Consider the following 19,671-nt stretch of genomic DNA (forward strand, 5'->3'; position numbering starts at 1 on the left):
GTCGCCAGCCAATGGGGGCACTCAGCGCGGTTGGAGGTGGGGCGTCGCTGCGGCCGCCAGGCCGGGACAGCCAATCAGCGGGGTCCTGGCGGGGCAGCCAATTGGGGGTGAAACGTCATCGCGGCGCGCGGCGCGCGGCGGCGCTGGGCGGGGCGCGGCGGACGGCGAGGCGGGGCCGTCGGCGGTGGAGGCGGCTGCGGGGGAAGGAGGCCCCCGGGTGAGCGCGGGCCGCCTGCTGGGGACGGAGCGGGGCGGCGCGAACTCTTGACCCTGCCGAGAGCCCGGGCGGTGTAGCTGCGGGGCGGGGAAGTACCCGGATCGCCGGCTGAGCGGCCTCGTTCCCGGGGGGCGACTCACTGGGAGGCAGAGGGCTACGGATTGAGTGCCTCTCGCGGCTGGGAGCCGGGAGGAGCCGTGCGGGGGCGTCTTCGGAAACGCAGGGAGCCGCGGGCCGGTGGGAGGGGGCGGCGGCCACCGCATCGAGGCTCCTCCCCCAGTGACCACACTGGCTGCTTTCGTTTCCTCTCGTGACAGGTGCTCGGTTGGTCTGTCTTGTCACAGCGAGGTATGAATCGTCCTCGCGAGATTTGTCCCCAGGCAGAGCGAGGCTGAGGCTTGGCGTCCGGGGCTTCTCAGGAACCGGTGCTCTAAGGGCTTAATGTTGTGTGTGAGGCCTGGAGCCAGACTGCCCGCTACCCTGAGCTCATCACCCAGGCTGCGACTCTAGTCGGGGAAGGTGTAGGTCTTAGTTTTCTAATCTGTTTTCAGGAGGATGACCGGGAGGCAGTTTTGGGGATGAGGTGCCTGGCGCACAGTAAGTCGCCTAACTCTTGCTGTTACTGAAATCAGCAGAGCTGACACCGGGTATTCTGTGTGCACTTTCTCAACTTGGATGCCCCGTTGGCAGCTGCTTCTAACCATCTGAGCAGTCTCTGGCTTGGGATCTTCTGAACCCATGGGTTTGAAACTTGGTCTCTCAACATGGTTTTTCAGGGAGGAGGGAGACATTTAGATAGGTGACAAGGCCCTCAGTGGGTGAGGGTTGTTTTTTCTCTATCTCTATGCTTGGCAACGCTACTTGACATAGTAATTAGGACTGGGGCTCATGTTGAGGGCTTGGGTTATTCAGGCCATGTGGGCTCTGTCCCTGGGTCCTGGTCCTTTTTACCTGCCCTGGTGTTAAGGTGCATTTGTGCTTCCACCCACTCTCTGCAGTGCTGCATGGGATCCAGGGGCCGATGGCCTGCAAGAGCCTCTGAGGAGGGCAGGGGAGGGAATTGTGATGCAGCTTCCAGGCCCCTCCCCGGTATCTCCTCCCCTAGTGCCTTGGGGGGAGGGGCTGGAGCCTTATTCTACTTTTGAGGAAGAGAGGATCTCTAATTAAAGCCGCTTTGTGACTCGGGAGGCGTGAGGTATAAGATGGGGGGCACTGCAGAGCATCAGCGGTCAAAAGCACATCCTGGTGGGCTGGTCCTCTGCTGCCATGCTATCGTGTGCTGCTCTCATGGCTTTGTTTCCCTCAAGGGGCCCCAGTGCTTCTGGAGGGTGGGAACTAGGGGGTGGCCTTGTCCCCCTTTCCACTCCGCCCAAGCCATTGCTAGACATCTAGCTCTTGCTCTTCGGAGTAGTGGCAGCCACTGTAATGGGCTGTCCCACCACCAGTGTGTAGAGGGGTCTGTGACCAGATGGTGACCTGGGGTCTGTCCTTCCCGCTGAAGGTCCCTTCCCTGCAGGTGGCCTCGTGCCTGGCCCAGCGCCATGCACACACTTGTGTTCCTGAGCACGCGGCAGGTGCTGCAGTGCCAGCCAGCTGCCTGCCAGGCGCTACCCCTGCTGCCACGCGAGCTCTTCCCCCTGCTGTTCAAGGTGGCCTTCATGGACAAGAAGACTGTCGTGCTGCGCGAGCTGGTGCACACGTGGCCCTTCCCACTGCTCAGCTTCCAACAGCTGCTGCAGGAGTGTACGCACTGCAGCCGGGCCCTGTTGCAGGAGCGGCCTAGCACAGAGAGCATGCAGGCCGTGATCCTGGGGCTCACAGCCCGGCTCCACACCCCAGAAACTGAGGCCGGCACGCAGCCCCTCTGCAGGTATGAGCTCACCGAGGAGCCCTCAGGCCTGGGGGACAGGGGTGGTGATGGTGGTGCAAACAGGGTTCCCTGAGAAGTTCTAGGCTGATGTCAGAGCTCAGTGCAGGAAGAGGGATGTTGCTTCTGTGCCAAGGTGGCTGGGAATGGTGTGGGCTCTGCCCGCTCTTCACCTGCCTCAGCCCATCTGTGCTCCCAGGAAGCACGCACTGCGGGTGCTGGACCTGACGGGCCTCCTGGATGACGGTGTGGAGCAGGACCCCGGCACCATGAGCATGTGGGACTGCACTGCAGCCGTGGCCCGCACGTGCATCGCACAGCAGCAGGGTGGCGCTGTGGAGCCCGGGCTGGCCCCCGTGCCAGTGGAGGTGCGTGTGGACCTGCGGGTGAACCGGGCCTCTTACGCGTTCCTGCGGGAGGCGCTCCGCAGCAGCGTGGGCAGCCCACTGCGGCTGTGCTGCCGGGACCTGCGCGCAGAGGACCTGCCCATGCGCAACACCGTGGCCCTGCTGCAGCTCCTGGACGCGGGCTGCCTGCGCCGCGTGGACCTGCGCTTCAACAACCTGGGCCTGCGCGGTCTGTCTGTCATCATCCCTCATGTGGCCCGCTTTCAGCACTTGGCCAGCCTGCGGCTGCATTACGTGCATGGGGACTCGCGGCAGCCCTCCGTGGACGGTGAGGACAACTTCCGCTACTTCCTGGCCCAGATGGGCCGCTTCACCCGCCTGCGGGAGCTCAGCATGGGCTCCTCTCTCCTCTCCGGACGGCTGGACCAACTGCTCAGGTGGGCGGGCCCCACTGCTGCTCTGCCCCTCCCCCCAGACCCGCCCCTGGCCCTGCCTGTCTGTGACCCCGTCTCCCCTGCAGCACCCTGCAGAGCCCGCTGGAGAGCCTGGAGCTGGCCTTCTGCGCTCTGCTTCCTGAGGACCTGCGCTTCCTGGCACGCAGCCCCCATGCTGTCCACCTTAAGAAGCTGGACCTGAGTGGCAACGACCTGTCCGGCAGCCAGCTGGAGCCCTTCCAGGGTCTGCTGCAGGCGGCAGCAGCCACACTGCTGCACCTCGAGCTGACCGAGTGCCAGCTCGCCGACACCCAGCTGCTGGCCACACTCCCTGTGCTGACGCGCTGCGCCAGCCTCCGCTACCTCGGCCTATACGGCAACCCACTGTCCATGGCGGGCCTCAAAGAGCTCCTGCGGGACTCAGCGGCCCAGGCAGAGCTGCGCACAGTAGTGCACCCCTTCCCTGTGGACTGTTACGAGGGCCTGCCCTGGCCACCACCTGCCTCCGTCCTGCTGGAGGCCTCCATCAACGAGGAGAAGTTCGCCCGTGTGGAGGCCGAGTTGCACCAGTTGCTGCTGACCTCAGGCCGTGCCCATGTGCTCTGGACCACGGACATCTACGGGCGCCTGGCTGCAGACTACTTCAGCCTGTGACCTCGGGCTATGGGTGAGAAACAGGCTGTCCCGGGGGCCAGGGCTGCTGGAGGCCCCCCCTTGGGTAGGCAGAGCCTCGGCTGGGACCCTGGCACGAAGGCACTGGTCTCTCCTTTCCTTGTTCCTGGGCGCACCTTGAGCTCCTCCTTGTGCTTTCTGCAGTGTCCTGTGCAGCTTGTCCTGCACCTGCTCCCCTGACTGGCCGGCTGTCTGTGGGCCTGGGCTCCAGATTCCAGGCCTGCATAGCCCTGCTTAGTTTGGCTGCCCTCTGGTACCCTGGCCCTCTCTTCAGACTGTTCCCGGGGTCTCAGCTCTGAGCTGAGGGAGGGTGTTCTCTTGGGGCCCTTACCGAGAGCAAATTGTTCTGGGGTTGAAGTTGGGACAGGGGCCTGCTTCAAGCAGGGTTGGGTCCTCAAGCACTCTGTCCGGAGCCTGTCACGGTTTTCCCTGCCCTGGCACCCGGGAGACTCAGTCGGCCATGCTTTGGGGCCAGAGGGTGTCATTAGGGCACAAACGTGCAGTGTGTTTGCAACTTAAATCTGTGACTCCTTTTTCTGTCCTAATGGATCAGAGTGCCTCATCCTGGCTGTGCTGTCGCCCAAGTACCGGCCGCTGGCTAACATGTCTTTCGGTCTGCTGCCCCTTCTCCTCCCCCGCTGAGGACCCTCCAGCAGCACAGCCCTTCTGGGCATTTCCACAGTCTGGCGCCCAAGCTCCTCCAGCGGGCTTGCAGAGCCAGAGGCAGGCCCCGCAGAGCTAGCGTTCGGGGTGATTCTAGGAGGGGTCTTTTCTGGAGGGTCTCAGTGGGGTTGTCAGCAGCCTCCCTGGCCATCCTCCGTTTGCACCCCAGGGTTTCTGTCTGCATAGCTGGGGGTCTGCAGACACTCGCGCCCCGCCCCACCCCTGAAGCCCCCAGAGCCCACACACTGTTCGCCGCACGCACACTGCGCAGCTTCCACCCTTTACTGACCGCGCCGGAGCGTGCGCGAGGCGAACCCATCGGCCGGCCAATCCGCGGGGCTTACGTCATCAGCACGCGCCGCCCGCCCCGCCCCTCAACAGTGGATCTCGTAGGCGGCCGGTGGCTGCAGCGGCAGACCCTGTGCGAGCCCCGGCGCGGTTCCCTCGGCCGACTCGGCCGGACCCTCGGTGAAGAGCGGCTTGGAGCGGTCGATGACGAACATCTCGTGGCCCCGCTCGTCGCGGAGCTCCTCGAGCTGCGCGAAGGTGCAGGGCCCGTCCGAGTAGTCGTTGACGAACAGCGCGCCCTCCCCTGGTGGCCCCGGCGCCTTTTTCCGCCTGCGGCGCCTGCGGCAAATCAGACTCGCCAGCAGCAGCGCCGTGAAGGCGAGGAGCGCGATGGCTGCAACGACGGTCGTCTGCGTGGCCAGGCCCAGGGCGCGGAAAGCCATGCTGCCCGCCTCGTGCAGGGGCTCCGGGGGCGGCGGCGGTGCCAGCTGCAGCTGCTGCTGCCGGGACAGGTTGACCAGGAGCTGGAAGGGCACGCGGGCGGCGCCGCCAGCATTGGAGGCCTCGCACTCGTACTTGCCGGCGTGCGCCAGGGTGATGTTGGTGAGGAACAGCATGCCGCTGCCCGTGTCGGAGGCCCCGTGTCCGCCTGGGCCCCGCGCCCGGCCTTCTGGCTGGGCCTGGGCCGGTGGGTGTCCCTCGCGAGGCTGGGCCACCTTTCTCCAGGTTACCAAAGGCTGCGGGTAGCCTGAAGCCTGGCAGGCAACCCGCAGATCCTCACCCAGGTTGGCTGTCACCTCCAACGGCTCAACGTGCACAGAAGGCGGGATGCAGATGAGGCTACCACCAGACACATCCAGGAGACTCCGAAGTGCCAGGCGTGGGGGCTCTGCACACATAACCTTGTCCCTGGGACTGAGCAGCCTCTGGCCTCCCTCCTTGATCCAGGCCCCTAGCCAGAGCAGGGCACAGTCACAGCGCCATGGGTTCTCTGTGGGCAGAGAGTGGTGGGCAGGTAGCGCGGGTGGCCCCAGATCACAGCCTGTAAGTTGGGGTTCTGTTGCCCAGAGCAGGAGCTCCTTTGCCACCTCCCACAGAGCGGGGGACCTCTGCACCCTACTGGTGTGGGCAGGCTCTTCCTTCACCCTTTAGCTCTGTGATGCACGTTCAGTTCACTTTAGCCATCTCCAAGGAAGCTGCTGCCTCTGAAGTCTCTCCCTGCAGGTTCTCCCCCTAGGTTGGGGGAAGCTTGGTAACCGCCTGGACACCTCGCCAGCCCTGAAACCTTGCAAATCTTGTCAGATTTGTCTTCAGGTGCGGTCCTCCGGACACGCCCCTAGTCCTGGTCTCGTCTTGCCACTTTCTGCCTGCCTGCCCTCTGATGGCCTCCAAAGGATGCAAGCCCCTTAACTCTGTATTGTCTGTTCAGGGACTTCTACCTTTTTTGTCTTCCTTACACAGGGTCCCCAAGCTGTGCTCTTACCAGCACCCCGGTGCCTAGCAGGGTTCTATCATGGTTCCTGCTGGTGTAGCCTTCCAGAATGCTCAGAGCCCCTGTCATCGGAGGCCCCTCCACACCTGGGCCTACTCCCTACTGCCACCTCTGTGGCCAAGGAAGATACGTGCATGAGACCCCTTGTCCCCGAAAGAGGTACCTGTGAGTCGCAGGACCTGCAGGCTGGCCAGGGGCTGCAGGGCCTCACGGCTGATGGTGCCCAGCTGGTTCCTGCTGAGGTCCAGCAGTGCCAGGGATGAGAGCCCAGCCAGGGCCTGGTCCTCCAGCAGCTCAATGCTGTTTTCCTGCAGGTGCAGCTCCTGTAGTCGCTGAAATAAGGACAGCAGATCATCAGGAAAAGGGGCCCTCCGGGACACGTCCCCTTACCAGGCTAGGGTGGGCTGACTTTTGTCCCCTTCACTACTGCAGCCCTGCAGAGCATTGTAGTACCACAACACCCCTCCCCTTTTCCCCGTTACCCCCTCACCGGCAGGTGCAGGAAGGTGAAATCCAGCAGCTGCACCAGCTGGTTACCAGCTAGGTAGAGTATGCGCAGCTGGGCCAGGCCGGAGAAGGCACCCACACGCAAGCCACGCAGCCGGTTGCCTGTGAGTGCCAGCTCCAGCAGGCGTGACTGCGCACCAAAGGCGCCTGGCTCCAGGGCGCGCAGGCTGTTGTTGTGCAGGTAGAGACGGCGCAGGGCGGCAAGAGGCGCCAGGATGCCTGGCTCCAGGCGCGCGATGCTGTTGTCCTGCAGGAATAGCGTCTGCAGGCCAGAGGGAGGGAGGGCGGTTGTTCCAGCCACCGAGGGAGTCTCCCTCTAGCCTAGGGGCCCCGTCCACCCACAGGACGTTCACACACACCCCTCCTGTCGTGGCGGCCCCTCCCAGTGCCCACCTGCGTCCCGGGCGGGATTCCAGGCGGGACGACACGAAGCCGCAGGGCCCCGCACTCCACCGTGGCGCTGTAGCAGCGGCAGGCCGCCGGGCAGCCAGTGGCGCCGGGCGAGAGACTAGGCAGTGAGAGCAGCGACAGCAGCAGCAGTGCTGGTGACCCCGGGGCCATCTCCCGTGGGTCCAGCTGCGGACCAAGAAGCTGCAGCCTCCTCACCAACTTCAGTATAGTCGGCCCGGGTGGGGTGTGTCTCCTGAAGCCTGCCCCTAATGTTTGAGAGCCAGGGAAGGGCATGGATGGAGGCTCACCTCATGTCTAATGTTTGAAAGTTTACAAATCAGTTTAAGAGACTGATAAATAAAACGTTCGTTTCCTTTACAAAACCAGGCCAATGCTCTGCTCTTCCTGCCCCTGCCCCTGCCAGATACTGAGGCTTCCTGCTCAGGCACGTGGACGTCTGGGCAGCACGGCTGTCTACCCTCTAGCAACCAGTCACTGCGGGGATCTGGGGTGCAGAGGCTGATGCAAGATATAGACGAGACCATGTGGGTGGTGAGGTCCGGGTCAGCAGGGAAAGAGCAGGCTTGGGCTCACATGTCCCCTTGTGCACGTGGACTCCTCACTCTGGGGCGGGGCACGAGATCTCGTAAGGCACAGACTCCAGAGCAGAAGGCCCTTTTGTGCTCCCAGGACAAGGCCTGAGGCCCCACACTCAGTGTCCCTGCCCTCGCCTTACCTTCACCCAGTGTTGTCTAGTCCTTTGATCCCTACATCTCATGCTGTGTCCCCCACCATGGGATTCACCTATTGAGACTTGATGGGGGACAAGGGCAGGACTGACCATAGGGGAGCCACCAGCCACATCAAGGCACAGCTTTGTGCAGCCCCTGCCCTGCTGGGAGGGAACACCTTAGTGGGAATGAGGGCTTTTTCTCAGGGAACTTGTTAGAGAATTGGGAGAATGAAGCAAACAGTAGGAAAGTCCTTTCAGGGGCTATGGGCATGTTATTCATGCTGGCCCCCCCACAAGTGCCTGTCTTTGGGGCTTGGTTGGGCCAGGGAATGGCTGGGGTGTGAAAGAAGAGTCTTGAACCACCAACTGGTTTCCTAGTGTAGTTTCAACAGTGACCTTCCGGACTGTACAGGAAGGTGTAGTGTGTGGGGGATTATGCACATGCAACTGTGATCCTAGAGACATGGGAAGACCCGGGTCTAGTTCTAGGTATAATGAATCCAGTTTTAAAGGTGGGGACCTGGGCTGAGGGTGTGCTGTCACCCAGCCTCAAGCCCCACCTGAAATGGTCCCCACTCTGAACACCCGCCTGTTCGTCAGGTCTCCCCACTAGTGAGTCATGGGGAAAGGTACCAAGTAACTTTGGTGTTTGTTTAAATCTTGCCCTAAGGTGTAACTCATGATTATTTAAAGTCACTAGAGATGAGGTAGGCACAGCAAAAGTTTTAATGGAATAGCTTTGGCCCAGGCAGAGGCAATTCCCAGGTGTCTCAGGATGTGTGTGAACCCCAAGAAGCTGGGGGATTTCTCTGGACCCTTGGCATCCATTTTTTGAGCAAAAGGGCTGTCCCGGGGTCCGCCCACCCAGCCTCCGGGCCTCTCAAGTAGAGAAGGTGCTTGGCTTCTTCCTCAGGACTCAGGGCACTGCAGCTCACAGGACACCCCTAGATGCCAGTCCGTGTCGAAAGGCAGGCCTGGGCAGGGATGAGGGCCCAGGCAGGAAGAGCAGGGGAGGCCTGCCCAGAAATCCTTTTACCCAGCGGATAACCCCTTAATCCGATGGGGCAGGGGGCGGGGCGTCAAACACGGGCTTCAGCGATGGCTGTCACTGTCTCCGGGGCGCCCATCTGTGAGGGGGATGGAGTGGAGAGGGAGGAAGCCATGCGGCGCCCTCGGGCGCAGGGCCAGGCCCAAGCCGGGTGCCTAGGTCCCCCACGGAGTTCCCTGCAACACGGGTCTATCGCGGAACATTCAGGGCAGGGCGTGGTCCCCGCTAGGTCGCACGGCCTTCTCGGTATGCGCTGAGCAAAGACCCAGGAAGGTGCCCCGATACCGCCCCCACACTCGCTGACCTTGTGTCGGGCGCCCCCTCACCTGACGCTCCCGCGGCGCGGCTCCCCCGCAGAGCCCGCGGCGCCCCGGCCGACCGAGCAGCGCCGGGAGGGGGAGGGGCAGGCGCCCCTCGCGCACGCGCACTGGAGTTCCCGCGCCTCCTGCCCGGCCGCCCGGGCCTTCCGTCCTGAGCGCGGACGGAACCAGAGGGCGCCCCAGGCCCAGGGTGTGGGGAGTACAAGTGCCCGTGACCCCGCCTCTCCGCGCCGTCTGTAGGTGCCCCCGGGCAGCGGCAGCACCTCGGACAGCGCCGGGCGGGGCGGGGCTGAGGTGGCCCTCAGCTGCGCACGCGCACTGGGCCAGCGCGCTCTCCGAGTGGCGCGTGCGCAACGACGTGGGCAGGAGATGCGGGAGCAGCGGCGGGGTCGCGGGATGGGCGGTGGGTCCGGGGGTGCCCGCAGCCGTTCGTCTGACGCTTAGGGCTGCGGGGAGGCGAGAAGCAGTGGGGCCAGGTCCATGGTGAGGGCGAGGCGGCGGCCCTCCCAGCGAACGTGCGAGGGCAGCGCGGACACGCCGGGGGCGTACTCAAAGCAAGCACTGAGCTCGAAGGCCAGGGCGGAGCGCACCAGACCCACGCCGCCCGCGCGCTCTGGCGCGGGGTGGTAGAGGCGCCCATTGGCGGCCAGGGGCAGCAGGCGCGCAGGCTCGAAGGGCACGGCCAGGGCCTCCCCGCCGCCGCAGTAGGAGAGGCGCGGGGCCCCGGGGCCCGCCGCCAGCAGATGAGTGAAGACCACTGGCTGGTCCTCGCAGCGCAGGAAGTTGCGCTCCCTGCCGCAGGGCGAGAGGAAGGGGAAAGAGGCCTCGTAGCGCCCGCTGCGGTTTCGTCTCAGACGGGAGAAGAAGGTGACCAGGAACTGTGGGTCTGTGGGAGTAAGGGTGGACAAGGGCGCTCACAATGCCAGGAGCCCGAGATCCTCGGGCCCTGTTCCTCCAGACAAACGGCTCGCCCTTGGCCACGCCAAGGGCCGGCACCGGCTGTCGGAGGGCCGCCCTGGTTTCCCCTAGATAGCGGGGTTCTTGAGCTTAGGATACCCATTCCCCTGCTGCGGGTGGGGTTGGGGAGCGGAGTCCTCCAGGGCCTTCTCGGAAGGGATAAGGAAGGTGAGGGAAGGAGGGCGCAATAGTACCTTTGAAACAGGTGATGAAATTCTTCATTTTGGAGTCATCCAGGAAAAGCTGTAGACAGGGATAAGCCGTGGCCCCATGAGTCCTAGCTGGAAGCGCCCCAAGGCGGGGCGGTCCAGGTAGGCCTGAGCTCGGGCCAGTGTCCGTTTTCCTTGTTCGTCTGCACATCGTGCCGAGAGAGGCGTGCAGAAGGTAAACCTGGGTGCCCTGCCGACACGCCCGTATCTGCTCCCAACCCCTGGCTGTGCTTCCTCGTGCACAGTTTCACTGAGGTGCCATGCCATTCCCGTGCCTCTTCCTTCTTTTTAAGTTTATAATCTGATTGCCACCTCCTTTGTGGAGGCTATCTGACTTGCTTCTTTTAGAAATGGCGGTTGCCCCCGCCAGGGCTTCCAAAGCAGGCGGGGCATCCCAGGGCTGGTGGCCGAAGGGTGGGCGAAGAACTGGGGATGCAGAGCGCGCGGGGCGTGTGTAAGGTAGACAGCTGGGGGAACCGACCCTCTTGAGCTGCGGACGGGCGCCACAGTCTCCTGAGCGCTCCCCTAGCTCAGCAGAGCCAGGTCCACTTACCTTGGAGACCCAGCCCACCCTTCCGGCCCGCCCCTCCGCAGGGGCCCTCTCCAGCCCCGCCCCCAACCCACCTGGCCCTGATGATCCACGTAATAAAAGTACTCGCGTGTGCGGGACTCGGGGCTCTGGCCCTGAGTATAGGAGACGCCCCTGATCCCACCGCAGGCCCGGACCCTGGGGGACCTCGCCAAGGGCAGTGCCCAGGCCCGGAGCGCTCCGCACGCCGGCCACATACTTGTCTGGCGCCGGAAGCGGCCGTTAGGTCACGTGACGGAGGTGTTGCGCGAACACGCGTCCCCCTGCAGTGGAGCCCTTGCACTTTGGGTTCCGGCGACGGCCGTGGAGTTTGCCCCGGCTTTTCCGCGCCGGTTTCCCGGATTCCCGGGGGCCCACCCTGCCGTCGGGCTGGGGATAGGGCCGCCTGACGGCGGAGTGCGTGAGACGTGGGTGCAGGTGGGTTCATGAAGTTGGAGACGGGCTGGGGACGGGGCTCGGGAGCGCGCGGACTCTGTCCCTCTGCCTTCAGAGGCTGGTCACCAGCACGTCGGCGAGGTACTTGCACTTGCCTGTCTCCTCCCCCATCCGCTGGGCAGACAGCTCGTTGCGGCAGTTGCGGGTCCAACTATGTGCTGAATAAAGTGGTGAATAAATACTGCCTCGATGCTTATGCCAGGCTGGGGTAAGGGCGGGTCAGAAAAAGCCCACCTCCCCGGGCAATCAGGGTCATATCCAATACCCCAGGTGGCGGCAGACGGCCCGGAGCGGCCTCGCAGCTTGCGCACCTACCTGGAGCCTCCTTCCTGGCCCAGCACCTCCGGAAGCAGCCTTTGTCTTTTACTCCACCCCACCTTCGCCCCTCTCTCTTCTCCGTCCTAACTCCTGCTGGCCGCTTTTCACGTTCTCCCCTGACCGATCCATCCAGATGTCCGTATCAGCAACCGGTTACCCACTGTGGTAAGTGGCCCAACCCCCGACTAGACTCCTGTAGCCATGGGAGAAAACAGGCAGCGACCATGGCTCGAAAGTTTCCATATGTACTTTATTCACACAAAGAGTTGTCACCTGTCAGTCTGTGGCCAGGCCTTCCTGGGCCAGGCCCTGAGACCACCTGACTAGGACGCACCCCCAGGGTCACCTGGGGCCTCTGCACGGCTGGGCTTTTTTTTTTTAATAAATAAAAACTCAACTCTAAAAAATATATATATATAAAAACTGGGGAGAAATTAAGTTTTATAATTGGAACTCAAAATTCCAAAGTGGAAAATGTACAAACTGAGAGTCTTGGTACCCCCTCCCCCAGTTCTGGCCTGCAGGAAGGGCAGTCCTGGACGCCCTCTGGCCCCCCAGCTCGGCTCCTTCCTGCTCATCTGCTGCAGTTCCTGAGTGGGGATGGAGCAAGGTTCGGTTTTTGGTCGGACGCCAAGAAAGTGGAGAAGAAAATAAAGGAATGATAGCAACTCGCTCTGCACAGAGGACGGGCTAGTACGGCTCGGAGATAAATAGCATTTGGGTTAAAACTATGTCATTAGCAAATTTAGTTCTTATATCTTTCACTATTTATATGTCTATACACAGGCGGGTTAGGGTGCAGGACAGATTCTGAATTTATAGTCACACCAAGAAAAAATACTCTCGCCCCTCCCCCACCCTGCCCCAAGAATGCCTGCCCAACCCTGACCCCCAGAGGACTTTGGTTTGGGGGCCCCTCCCCACCCAGATAGTCCGCCGGGCCCTGGACCAGCTGGGCCTGGCTCTGGTGGAGGACAGCCCAGTGACCTGGAGCCCCCAAACTCCTGTGCAGTGACTACGATGGAGGCCACAGGTGGCGGGGGAATGGGAGGGCAGGGGCTGGAGAGGGTGGAAGCTGCAGGCCGCGAGGCCGAGGGAGAGATGGGCAGCCTGGCAGGGCCCAGGCCAGAGCCAGGCTGAGCGCAGGAGCCCCTGGGAGGCAGCTCACCCTGGGGAGGTTGGCGTGTGCTCTCGGGTGCCCGGGAGGGGCAGTGTCACTTGGCTCCAGGAAACAGAAGGCACTTTCTCGGGGCTGACCTACGGCCGGCGGTGGGGAGGCAATGCCCACGGAACTGGCCACGAGGCGGGGGTCCAGAGGCACCCTTCCTGTAGCCCCTCTGCCCTGGCTGCGCCCTCAGGCCGAAGGCCTGGGTGGGGGAGATGGGGGGTTCCAGGGCTGGGGCGGGCATGGGCGGAGCCTGGCATGCTACCTCCGCGGCTGGGGCGTTCCCTCCCCCCTCCCCGCGTGCTCCCCTGCCCGGGCGCACCCGAGCTTCGGCTCTGTCCCCACCCTCGGTCCCTCGGCCCACGTGCTATAGCACGCCCTCCATGAAGCTGGTGTCCAGGTGCTGGATGAGCACGCGCAGGAATGACATCTCCTTGCGAGTGTTCTCGAAGATGACACGCGGGTCGTCCGATCGGCAGCGCAGGCAGTTGGGCGCCATCACCATGGCCAGGTTGCTGACGTCCATTTTGGTGATGGCCACGTTGGCGGGCTGCACGAACACCTGAGAGGGGCAGCGGCTGGTGGGCTCGGGCGCGGCGTAGGGAGCGCCCCGGATTGGGTGGGACGTGGGCGGGGCGAGAGGCGGGGCCAGGGTCCGGGGACGGGGTCGGGGCGGGACCCTCAGCGCACCTGGAGAAAGCGGATGAGGTAGCACAGCACCAGGCGATTGATACGCGGCAGCGCGTGCACCACGGCCACGGCGGCCTCGGGGCTCTCATAGTGCGCGATGCACTGCTCGTAGAACTCGTGCGGGATCAGGGGCTCCTCCAGCTCCCGGTACCACAGCTTCAGCAGCGACGCTGCGGGCACAGCACGGGGGTTCAGCCAGGCCCGGGGGCATAGAACACGGTGCGGTGGAGCACTCGCCTGAACCGCGCGGAGGGCGTGAAAGGGGCAACAGGCGGCCTGAAGGGCCGGTGGCCGGAACCAGACTGGACAGGGTCCTTCTGGTCAAGGTGGGCTGCGCGGGCCCAAAGGCTAGCGAGCTCCTGGACCTGAGGGGGTGGGCTGCTCCTGGAGGCCTGGGGGATTATGCCGGGATTGATGCGCAAAAGGACTTTTCCGAAGGGCTGTGCAGCTGCTGTGAGTAGGCAAGAATGGTGGGAGGACCCCGGGGGCGGCTGTCCAGTGGACAGGGGGACGTCTGTGCCGGAAATAGGCTGGGAACAGAACGTCTGAACTATACGGATCAGGCCTGCTCCTGCTACCCAGGGATCTGGGGGCTCACCAGGGACATGGGGGTCCTCCAGGCCTGTAGGAACCTTCCACTGGTCCACCTGTAGTTTCAGGGCGTTCACTTCATCAATGTCCCCAGGAACTCTGCGGAACACAGGGCGGGCATCAGGGAGGAACCCGAGTTCCTCCAGTCTGGGCTGCTCATCCCCTTCCGACCTGACTGGCTTCCCTCTCACCAGGGAGGTATGTCTTGGGGCCCCTGCCCCAAGCAGATGCATTCCTCTGCAGGGCCACGGAGGCCCAGACACACCAGCCTGTTTCCCCAGTTGTCCTTCTAAGGCCTGTGTAGGTGAGTCATGACAGCAGGTGACTGGCCATGTGCCACCCCCCAATGGGGCAGGGACTGTCATCCCCACTCACAGGTGACTGGTGGAGTTGGTACATCTCTCCAGGTCATATCGCAGGCCCTACCCACGGTTGGTGTCCCCGTGCTCTCCGGGCCCCTGGTGACTATTTCTGCAGTGACACTGTCCCTAGCCAGTCGTCCTGCCTGGGTTTGGGCGTGCTGCCATTCAGGGGGACAACCCTGCTGAACTGCCTCCTAAGGGCAGGCCCTTGCCTGTCCTGCCTCTCCTGGCCACACAGTGGCCTGGCTCTTCCACTAGCTCCAGGGCGCCTCTTCTCACCCACACGCTAGCCGTTCAGGGCCGTACTGGCTGACTCCGCTACCCAGGCCTGGAGCCCAATGGCCTGTCTGCCCGAGGCCCCACACCCAGGGCCCAGGTGGCGGGGCACCTGAAGATGCCTTCCGTCTGGTCGCCGTTCAGTGCCAGCACCTCCTCAGACAGCCGCGTCTGCACCCAGGGCAGCTGGCGGTCGGGGTAGCGCTCCTTCTGCATGTTCATGATGTCCTGCAGTGCGCTGCCGAACATGGACGGGCTGAACACGGCGTTCTTGGCATGCCGGATCTCCTCCACGTTGGGCTTCCTCAGCCCCTGTGGAGACAGCCGCTGTGCTGGTGGCCCCACTGCCCGCCTCTGCCCACACCCCTTTGAGGGCCGCCCTTGTCTCCCTTCATCCCTGAGCTCCAGGTTGCTGACCCGCCAGAGCTCCCTGTTGGGCCACCACCAGCATCCTGATGTTTCAAGGGAGCCAGGTGGGAGTGACTCCTAGGTAGGCCAGTCTGGGAGCTGCCTAGGGCCAGAGGGATCACGTGAGGTGGCCTTGGGGTGGGTGCAGTCTGCTTGTGGCAGGGCTGGGGCAACGCACTCTGGGGTGAGGCGGTGGGGAGGGGGCGCCAAGCTCGGGGACAGTGAGGCAGCTGTCTTCCAGGAGTGCAGGAGGGTCCAGGGGCTTCCTGGATGGGCAGCGGGTCGAAAGGTGTGTGTGTGGGGGGCAGATGCTGCACTGTCCAGGCAGCAGGAGGGGAGGATGGCCGCAGGTCCCAACGGACCAGGGGAAAAGGCCCAGCCGTGTGGTGTACTGAGGCCTCCCGTCCTCTATGGGGCCAAGGAGGATGGGATGGGCTGTGGGAGGGGGTGGCTGCCACGCTGCCAGGTGTCAGAGCAGCAGTGGAAGGTGCTGCTGGAACCATCTGCCTGTCTACCTACCTGGGACCGGCTCACCTGTCTGTAGGGTGGTGCCCATCCCTGGCAGGTCTGTGATGCGTCTGGGCCCAGTGTGAGCAGAGGAGCACGTGCTGGTCTTCTGAGCCCACCTGCCAGGGGTGAGGGTCCCCTCTGGGAGCCGGGCCTGCCCTCTGCACCTAGCCACACCAGCCAGATGGTGGGAGTCCTGGGGCAGCTGGGGTCGCTGCCGTCCTCACTAGGTCGGGACCTGGTGCCCTGGCCTGGCACACCCCTTGGCCTGCACTGGTGCTTGAGCTGGGGGTGTGCCCCTGCCCGAGGCCATCCCTGCCAGCCTGCCAGGTGGGCTCCCACAGCACTGCCCCCACCTCCCTTTAGACCCTGCTAGGCGTCACCAGAACAGCCCACCCTCTCCTGCCTGGCTGTCCTGGGAGAAGCTGGTACCTTCTTGGCCCCAGTCAGGGCCGCCTTCTGCAGCTTGTGGTAGCAGTACTTGGCATACGTGCTGATCGCTACCCCTAGAAAAGAATGGATGCTGGTCGGCCTGTTGTGTGTGTGGGGGGCACAGGGGCTGCAGGCCAGCCGTGGCTGGGGCAGGAAGCAGCAAAGGGATGAGGAGAGGCAGCTCCTGCCAGCCCCTTGCCAGGGCAGTGGGCCATCATTCCCCAGGACTGTCCTTTGGAGCAGAAACCCACATAGAGAAGGGGGCACTTCTGTCACCTCCGGAAAAGCCAGGCTGGAGAAGGAACCCCTCTGCCAGCACTGCCCACCCCCCACATCCAGGAAAGGCAGTTTGGGGATGAGACTGTCAACACTGAGGAACCACAGGCAGGACGGGGCTGGGCCTGGGTCGCAGGGGCTCAGAACACCAGGCTTCCTCCCCCAGCTGGCCCTGGGTGCCTGAGAAGGGTCATTTCCACGTGCAGAAGGCCTGGAGGCATTCAGAGGCCAGTCTGGGCCAGCACATGGTCCTGCTTGGTTGAGGACTGCCTGAAGCGGGGGAGAGGGGAAGGGAGGCCCTGGGCCTGGCCCACGGTGGAAAGGGACAAGTGTGGACAGGTGTCCTGTGTCCTGAGCTTGGGTGTCACTGGGAGGGCAATACCTTTGGGCTCTGCCTGAGGCTGGGGGCTTTTGAAGACTTCACCCCTGGCAGAAGTTCAGTCGGTGGTCATGGCAGACGGCTGTGCCAGAATTCTGAGGCCAAGGACCTCACGGACCTTGGCCAGGGGGCTGTCCAGATACAGGGATGAGGGGAGAGGAGACGCCACAGGGCGGGGTCTGAAATGTATGGAGCATTTTTGCTGGCCCAGGGAAAGGAAGGGAAGAGGAAGCAACAACAAGCCAGAGAATACACTGAGGCCAAACATAGAGGAGCCATCGGGCCGCATCCATAGACCAAGGGACAGACAGACAGAGGGCTGGACACGTGCAGGCTCAAGACAGACCCTTTCAAGGCTCTGCCCCTGTTGGGCCCGCCTGCCCATGTGCCAGCTGTCTGCCAGGGCGGGGCCGACCCAGGCCTCAAACCCAATTGCACAAATCTTCTCGGAAAGGAAGCAGTTTCTTCTGGATGTCTGAGGACATGGGGATCCTTGGACCCCAGTGTGCAGAACACAAATATGTCTTAGTCTGTGAAAATCTCATTTCTAACTTTCACAAAATAGTTCTGCTGTTATAACTGGTAAGGGGATTTTTTGGAGTAATCAAAATAAAAACCAAACATTTCTCACAGATGTTTAAACCCTGGAAAATGTTTCAGGTCCGTGGAGACCCATAGATACCTGGCAGAGTCCCAGATGCAGCCTCTGATCAACTAGCTGGGAACACAGTACCTGTTACCATCTGCCATAGGCCGACGAGGCCCTTCTGGGGGTGCTCTTGCTTTGGGGAGAATGGATGGTGCTTGAGCAGTGGGACCCAGGCTGTGCTCTGACCCCTGGGAGCCCAGGGAGTACCTTGCAGAAGGACTCGCTCTACCTCACACTGGGGTTGTGCCCACCGACCCCTCGGGCAAGAGCCTCCTGTCCCTCATCGTGGGGACGACTGGGGAGACATGCCCTGACCTGCGTCTCCAGCAGGCTGTAATCTGAAAAGGCTGTGCCTGCAGCCTCCTGGCTGCTAATGGCCAGAGGCAGCCATTCTGGGCCTGAGTTTCCTCCACTGTGGGACAGGGACAGGAACGACACCTGTGTCACAGGTGCTGTAAAGGGCTGACCGTGCAGCCTGGTGCCCATCGAAGGCCCAGCAAAAGCAGCTGCTGGTGTCAGTTTTGTGGGCAGACCAGGGACTGGGGTCACGCGTGCCTGGAGCCCTTTGCACCGTGTGCTGCCATGGGCAGACTCCTGGGCCAGGACCATGGGTGTCTGAATGCCCAGGGGGTCAGGCAGTGCCCATGGGCAGCCCGGGGAAACCCTCAGTGGTGTGGAGTGCTCTGCTCCCAGCCCACTGCCCCATCTGTTTTGACAGGTGGGGAGGCAGTGGCTGAACCTGCCATTTCTTGGCACTGACCTTGGGGGGTCAGGTGTCCAGCGTCCTCTTCCCCACTCAACACCACCTCAAGCTGCAGTGTCCTGCTCGGCCTAGCCCAGGCCGAGAGGAATCTGCCCGCTGTGCCCCCAGCCCCACCTCTCTGCGACAGCCCCACTCTTAGGAATGGGCTCAGGCAGAGGCTCAGAGCGCCTTCCCCATCCCAGACCAGAGTGGCCCAAGGGCAGCTGGGAATCCTGGGTCACAGCTGCCCCTTCTCCTGCCTGCTGAGGTATCGTGGTCTTAGAGGAAGAGGGGCAGAGCCAGGTTGGACGACAGCCATGGGACCACCAGTAGTCCCAGCAGGGAGGGCACAGCCTTCGGTGGGCAGAGCTTCCCTAGAGCTTGGACAGAGTGGGGCTCCTGAGCCAGGGATGTGGGGCTGGCAGGGAAGGCGGAGAATCCTCGGGCAGGTAGTGCCAGGCTCTGCCCCTGCCCCAGTGACACCAGGGCTTAAGGTGAAGCACTTACCTGGGGCGCCCCCAGCAGTCCTCGGCCCCCTCCCCACTGAGAACCAGCATGCAAATTGGACACTGTTCTGAGCACCACAGAGAAAGGCACAGGGCAGGTGTGGCCTCTCCCGGGAACTATATCACTGGTCACTGACCCGGGGCCTCCAGCCAGCTCAGGAGGAGGCCACAGGCCTGTGGGTTAGTGCCCACCCCCAACCCCCAGCCCAGAAGTGGTTAGAGAAGAGGCAGGCGGCCGAGGCCGGAGAGCAGAGCTGTGCAGACGCAGCCCAGGGCTGCAGAAAGGCCCTACCATCCGGCTGCTCAACATAGGGCTTGGGTTTCTTTCTCAACTTGGACTTCTTCTTAGTGTTCCTTTCCAGGAGCTCTTTCATGTGCTGTGTCACTGGGGAGCAAACAGAGCCATGAGGACTACAGAACACAAAGCTAGGAACACACGCCCACAGGAACCCCACAGGTGGCGGAGAGGAGGCCTGCCAGCCCCCAGCCGCAGCCCTGCTGCATTCCACTGGCCAAGGCCCAGCTGGGGGTTGGGGGCCGACCTGGGAGTGCTGGTGCAGGCGAGTGCCCTGTAAGCGGCTGCCTCCTGCTCACACCCGAGGACAGGCAGGGTCCGTGTGTGTACCACGCAGATGTGCGCATGTGTGTGCGAGCATGTCTGGCTGTGTGGCTGGGGGAGGCGCCAGGGGTCCTTCTGCACACAGGAAGTCCGCTCATGACCCTCGAGCCCCAGAAAGGCAGGGGTGCAGCTCCCCTTCTTTAATGAGCTGGTGCTGGAGGCACTGAGAGAGAGGCCCGGGCACACCTCCCAGTCTGCAAAAAGTAACAGCAGTTGATGTGGACCCCTTCGTTACCCCTCCGTTGGGGACTCCACATGGAAGTCACTTTGCACGTACACACGAAGGGTGGAGTGAGTTCTGACTCCTCCAACAGTGGGCCACCTACACAGCGTGCGGGAGATAGCTATGTACCTATGTGTCCATCTATCACCAGACATTTGTCTATTGTCTGTCTATCATCTATCTATCTATATCTATCTATCTATCTATCATCTATCAATCTATCTATCTATCTATCTATCTCTATTATCTATATCCTATTAACCTATCATCTATGTATTTATCTTCTATCATCTATATCCTATTAACCTATCATCTATGTATTTATCTTCTATCATCTATTTATCTACCTATTATCTGTCA

General features: G+C 62.6%; 4 protein-coding genes across 9 annotated transcripts in view; 1 reads left to right on the forward strand and 3 right to left on the reverse strand.

Moving 5' to 3' along the window:
• The first annotated feature begins 135 nt into the window (after positions 1-135).
• LRRC14 (leucine rich repeat containing 14) lies at positions 136-4,453 on the forward strand. Of its 4 annotated transcripts, XM_033126280.1 has the most exons (5): positions 177-217; positions 535-565; positions 1,734-2,087; positions 2,284-2,868; positions 2,952-4,313. In XM_033126280.1, the coding sequence occupies exons 3-5, from the start codon at positions 1,759-1,761 to the stop codon at positions 3,517-3,519; spliced, it is 1,482 nt and encodes a 493-aa protein (XP_032982171.1). In that variant the 5' UTR covers positions 177-217; positions 535-565; positions 1,734-1,758; the 3' UTR covers positions 3,520-4,313. The 4 variants fall into 4 exon arrangements, with proteins under 4 accessions (XP_032982169.1, XP_032982168.1, XP_032982171.1 ...); XM_033126278.1 differs by lacking the exon at positions 535-565 and having other exon boundaries at positions 136-217; positions 2,952-4,453; XM_033126277.1 differs by lacking the exon at positions 535-565 and having other exon boundaries at positions 175-217; positions 1,719-2,087.
• Positions 4,454-4,468: 15 nt separating this feature from the next.
• LRRC24 (leucine rich repeat containing 24) lies at positions 4,469-9,114 on the reverse strand. Its single transcript, XM_033126312.1, has 5 exons — positions 8,985-9,114; positions 6,881-7,143; positions 6,471-6,749; positions 6,144-6,312; positions 4,469-5,479 (listed from the first exon to the last, which is right to left on the reverse strand). The coding sequence occupies exons 2-5, from the start codon at positions 7,046-7,048 to the stop codon at positions 4,575-4,577; spliced, it is 1,521 nt and encodes a 506-aa protein (XP_032982203.1). The 5' UTR covers positions 7,049-7,143; positions 8,985-9,114; the 3' UTR covers positions 4,469-4,574.
• A 159-nt stretch (positions 9,115-9,273) lies between these two features.
• Positions 9,274-11,308, reverse strand: C14H8orf82 (chromosome 14 C8orf82 homolog). Its single transcript, XM_033126355.1, has 3 exons — positions 10,769-11,308; positions 10,130-10,178; positions 9,274-9,864 (listed from the first exon to the last, which is right to left on the reverse strand). Exons 1-3 carry the CDS (start codon positions 10,928-10,930, stop codon positions 9,419-9,421), a joined length of 657 nt encoding a protein of 218 aa, XP_032982246.1. The 5' UTR covers positions 10,931-11,308; the 3' UTR covers positions 9,274-9,418.
• A 407-nt stretch (positions 11,309-11,715) lies between these two features.
• The window catches only part of ARHGAP39 (Rho GTPase activating protein 39), a 59,230-nt gene continuing 51,274 nt past the window's right edge, over positions 11,716-19,671 (reverse strand). For 2 of the 3 annotated variants that reach the window (XM_033126230.1, XM_033126231.1), the window contains exons 7-12: positions 18,762-18,854; positions 15,918-15,991; positions 14,683-14,882; positions 13,940-14,031; positions 13,342-13,511; positions 11,716-13,213 (exon numbers count right to left, since the gene is read on the reverse strand). In XM_033126230.1, coding sequence (XP_032982121.1) covers positions 13,019-13,213; positions 13,342-13,511; positions 13,940-14,031; positions 14,683-14,882; positions 15,918-15,991; positions 18,762-18,854 — 824 coding nt within the window. In that variant the 3' untranslated portion in view covers positions 11,716-13,018. The remainder of the gene's footprint in view (positions 13,214-13,341; positions 13,512-13,939; positions 14,032-14,682; positions 14,883-15,917; positions 15,992-18,761; positions 18,855-19,671) is intronic. The other variant, XM_033126232.1, reaches the window with a different exon arrangement.

Source organism: Rhinolophus ferrumequinum, chromosome 14 (genome assembly GCF_004115265.2).
Source record: "Rhinolophus ferrumequinum isolate MPI-CBG mRhiFer1 chromosome 14, mRhiFer1_v1.p, whole genome shotgun sequence".
Lineage (NCBI taxonomy): Eukaryota > Metazoa > Chordata > Mammalia > Chiroptera > Rhinolophidae > Rhinolophus > Rhinolophus ferrumequinum.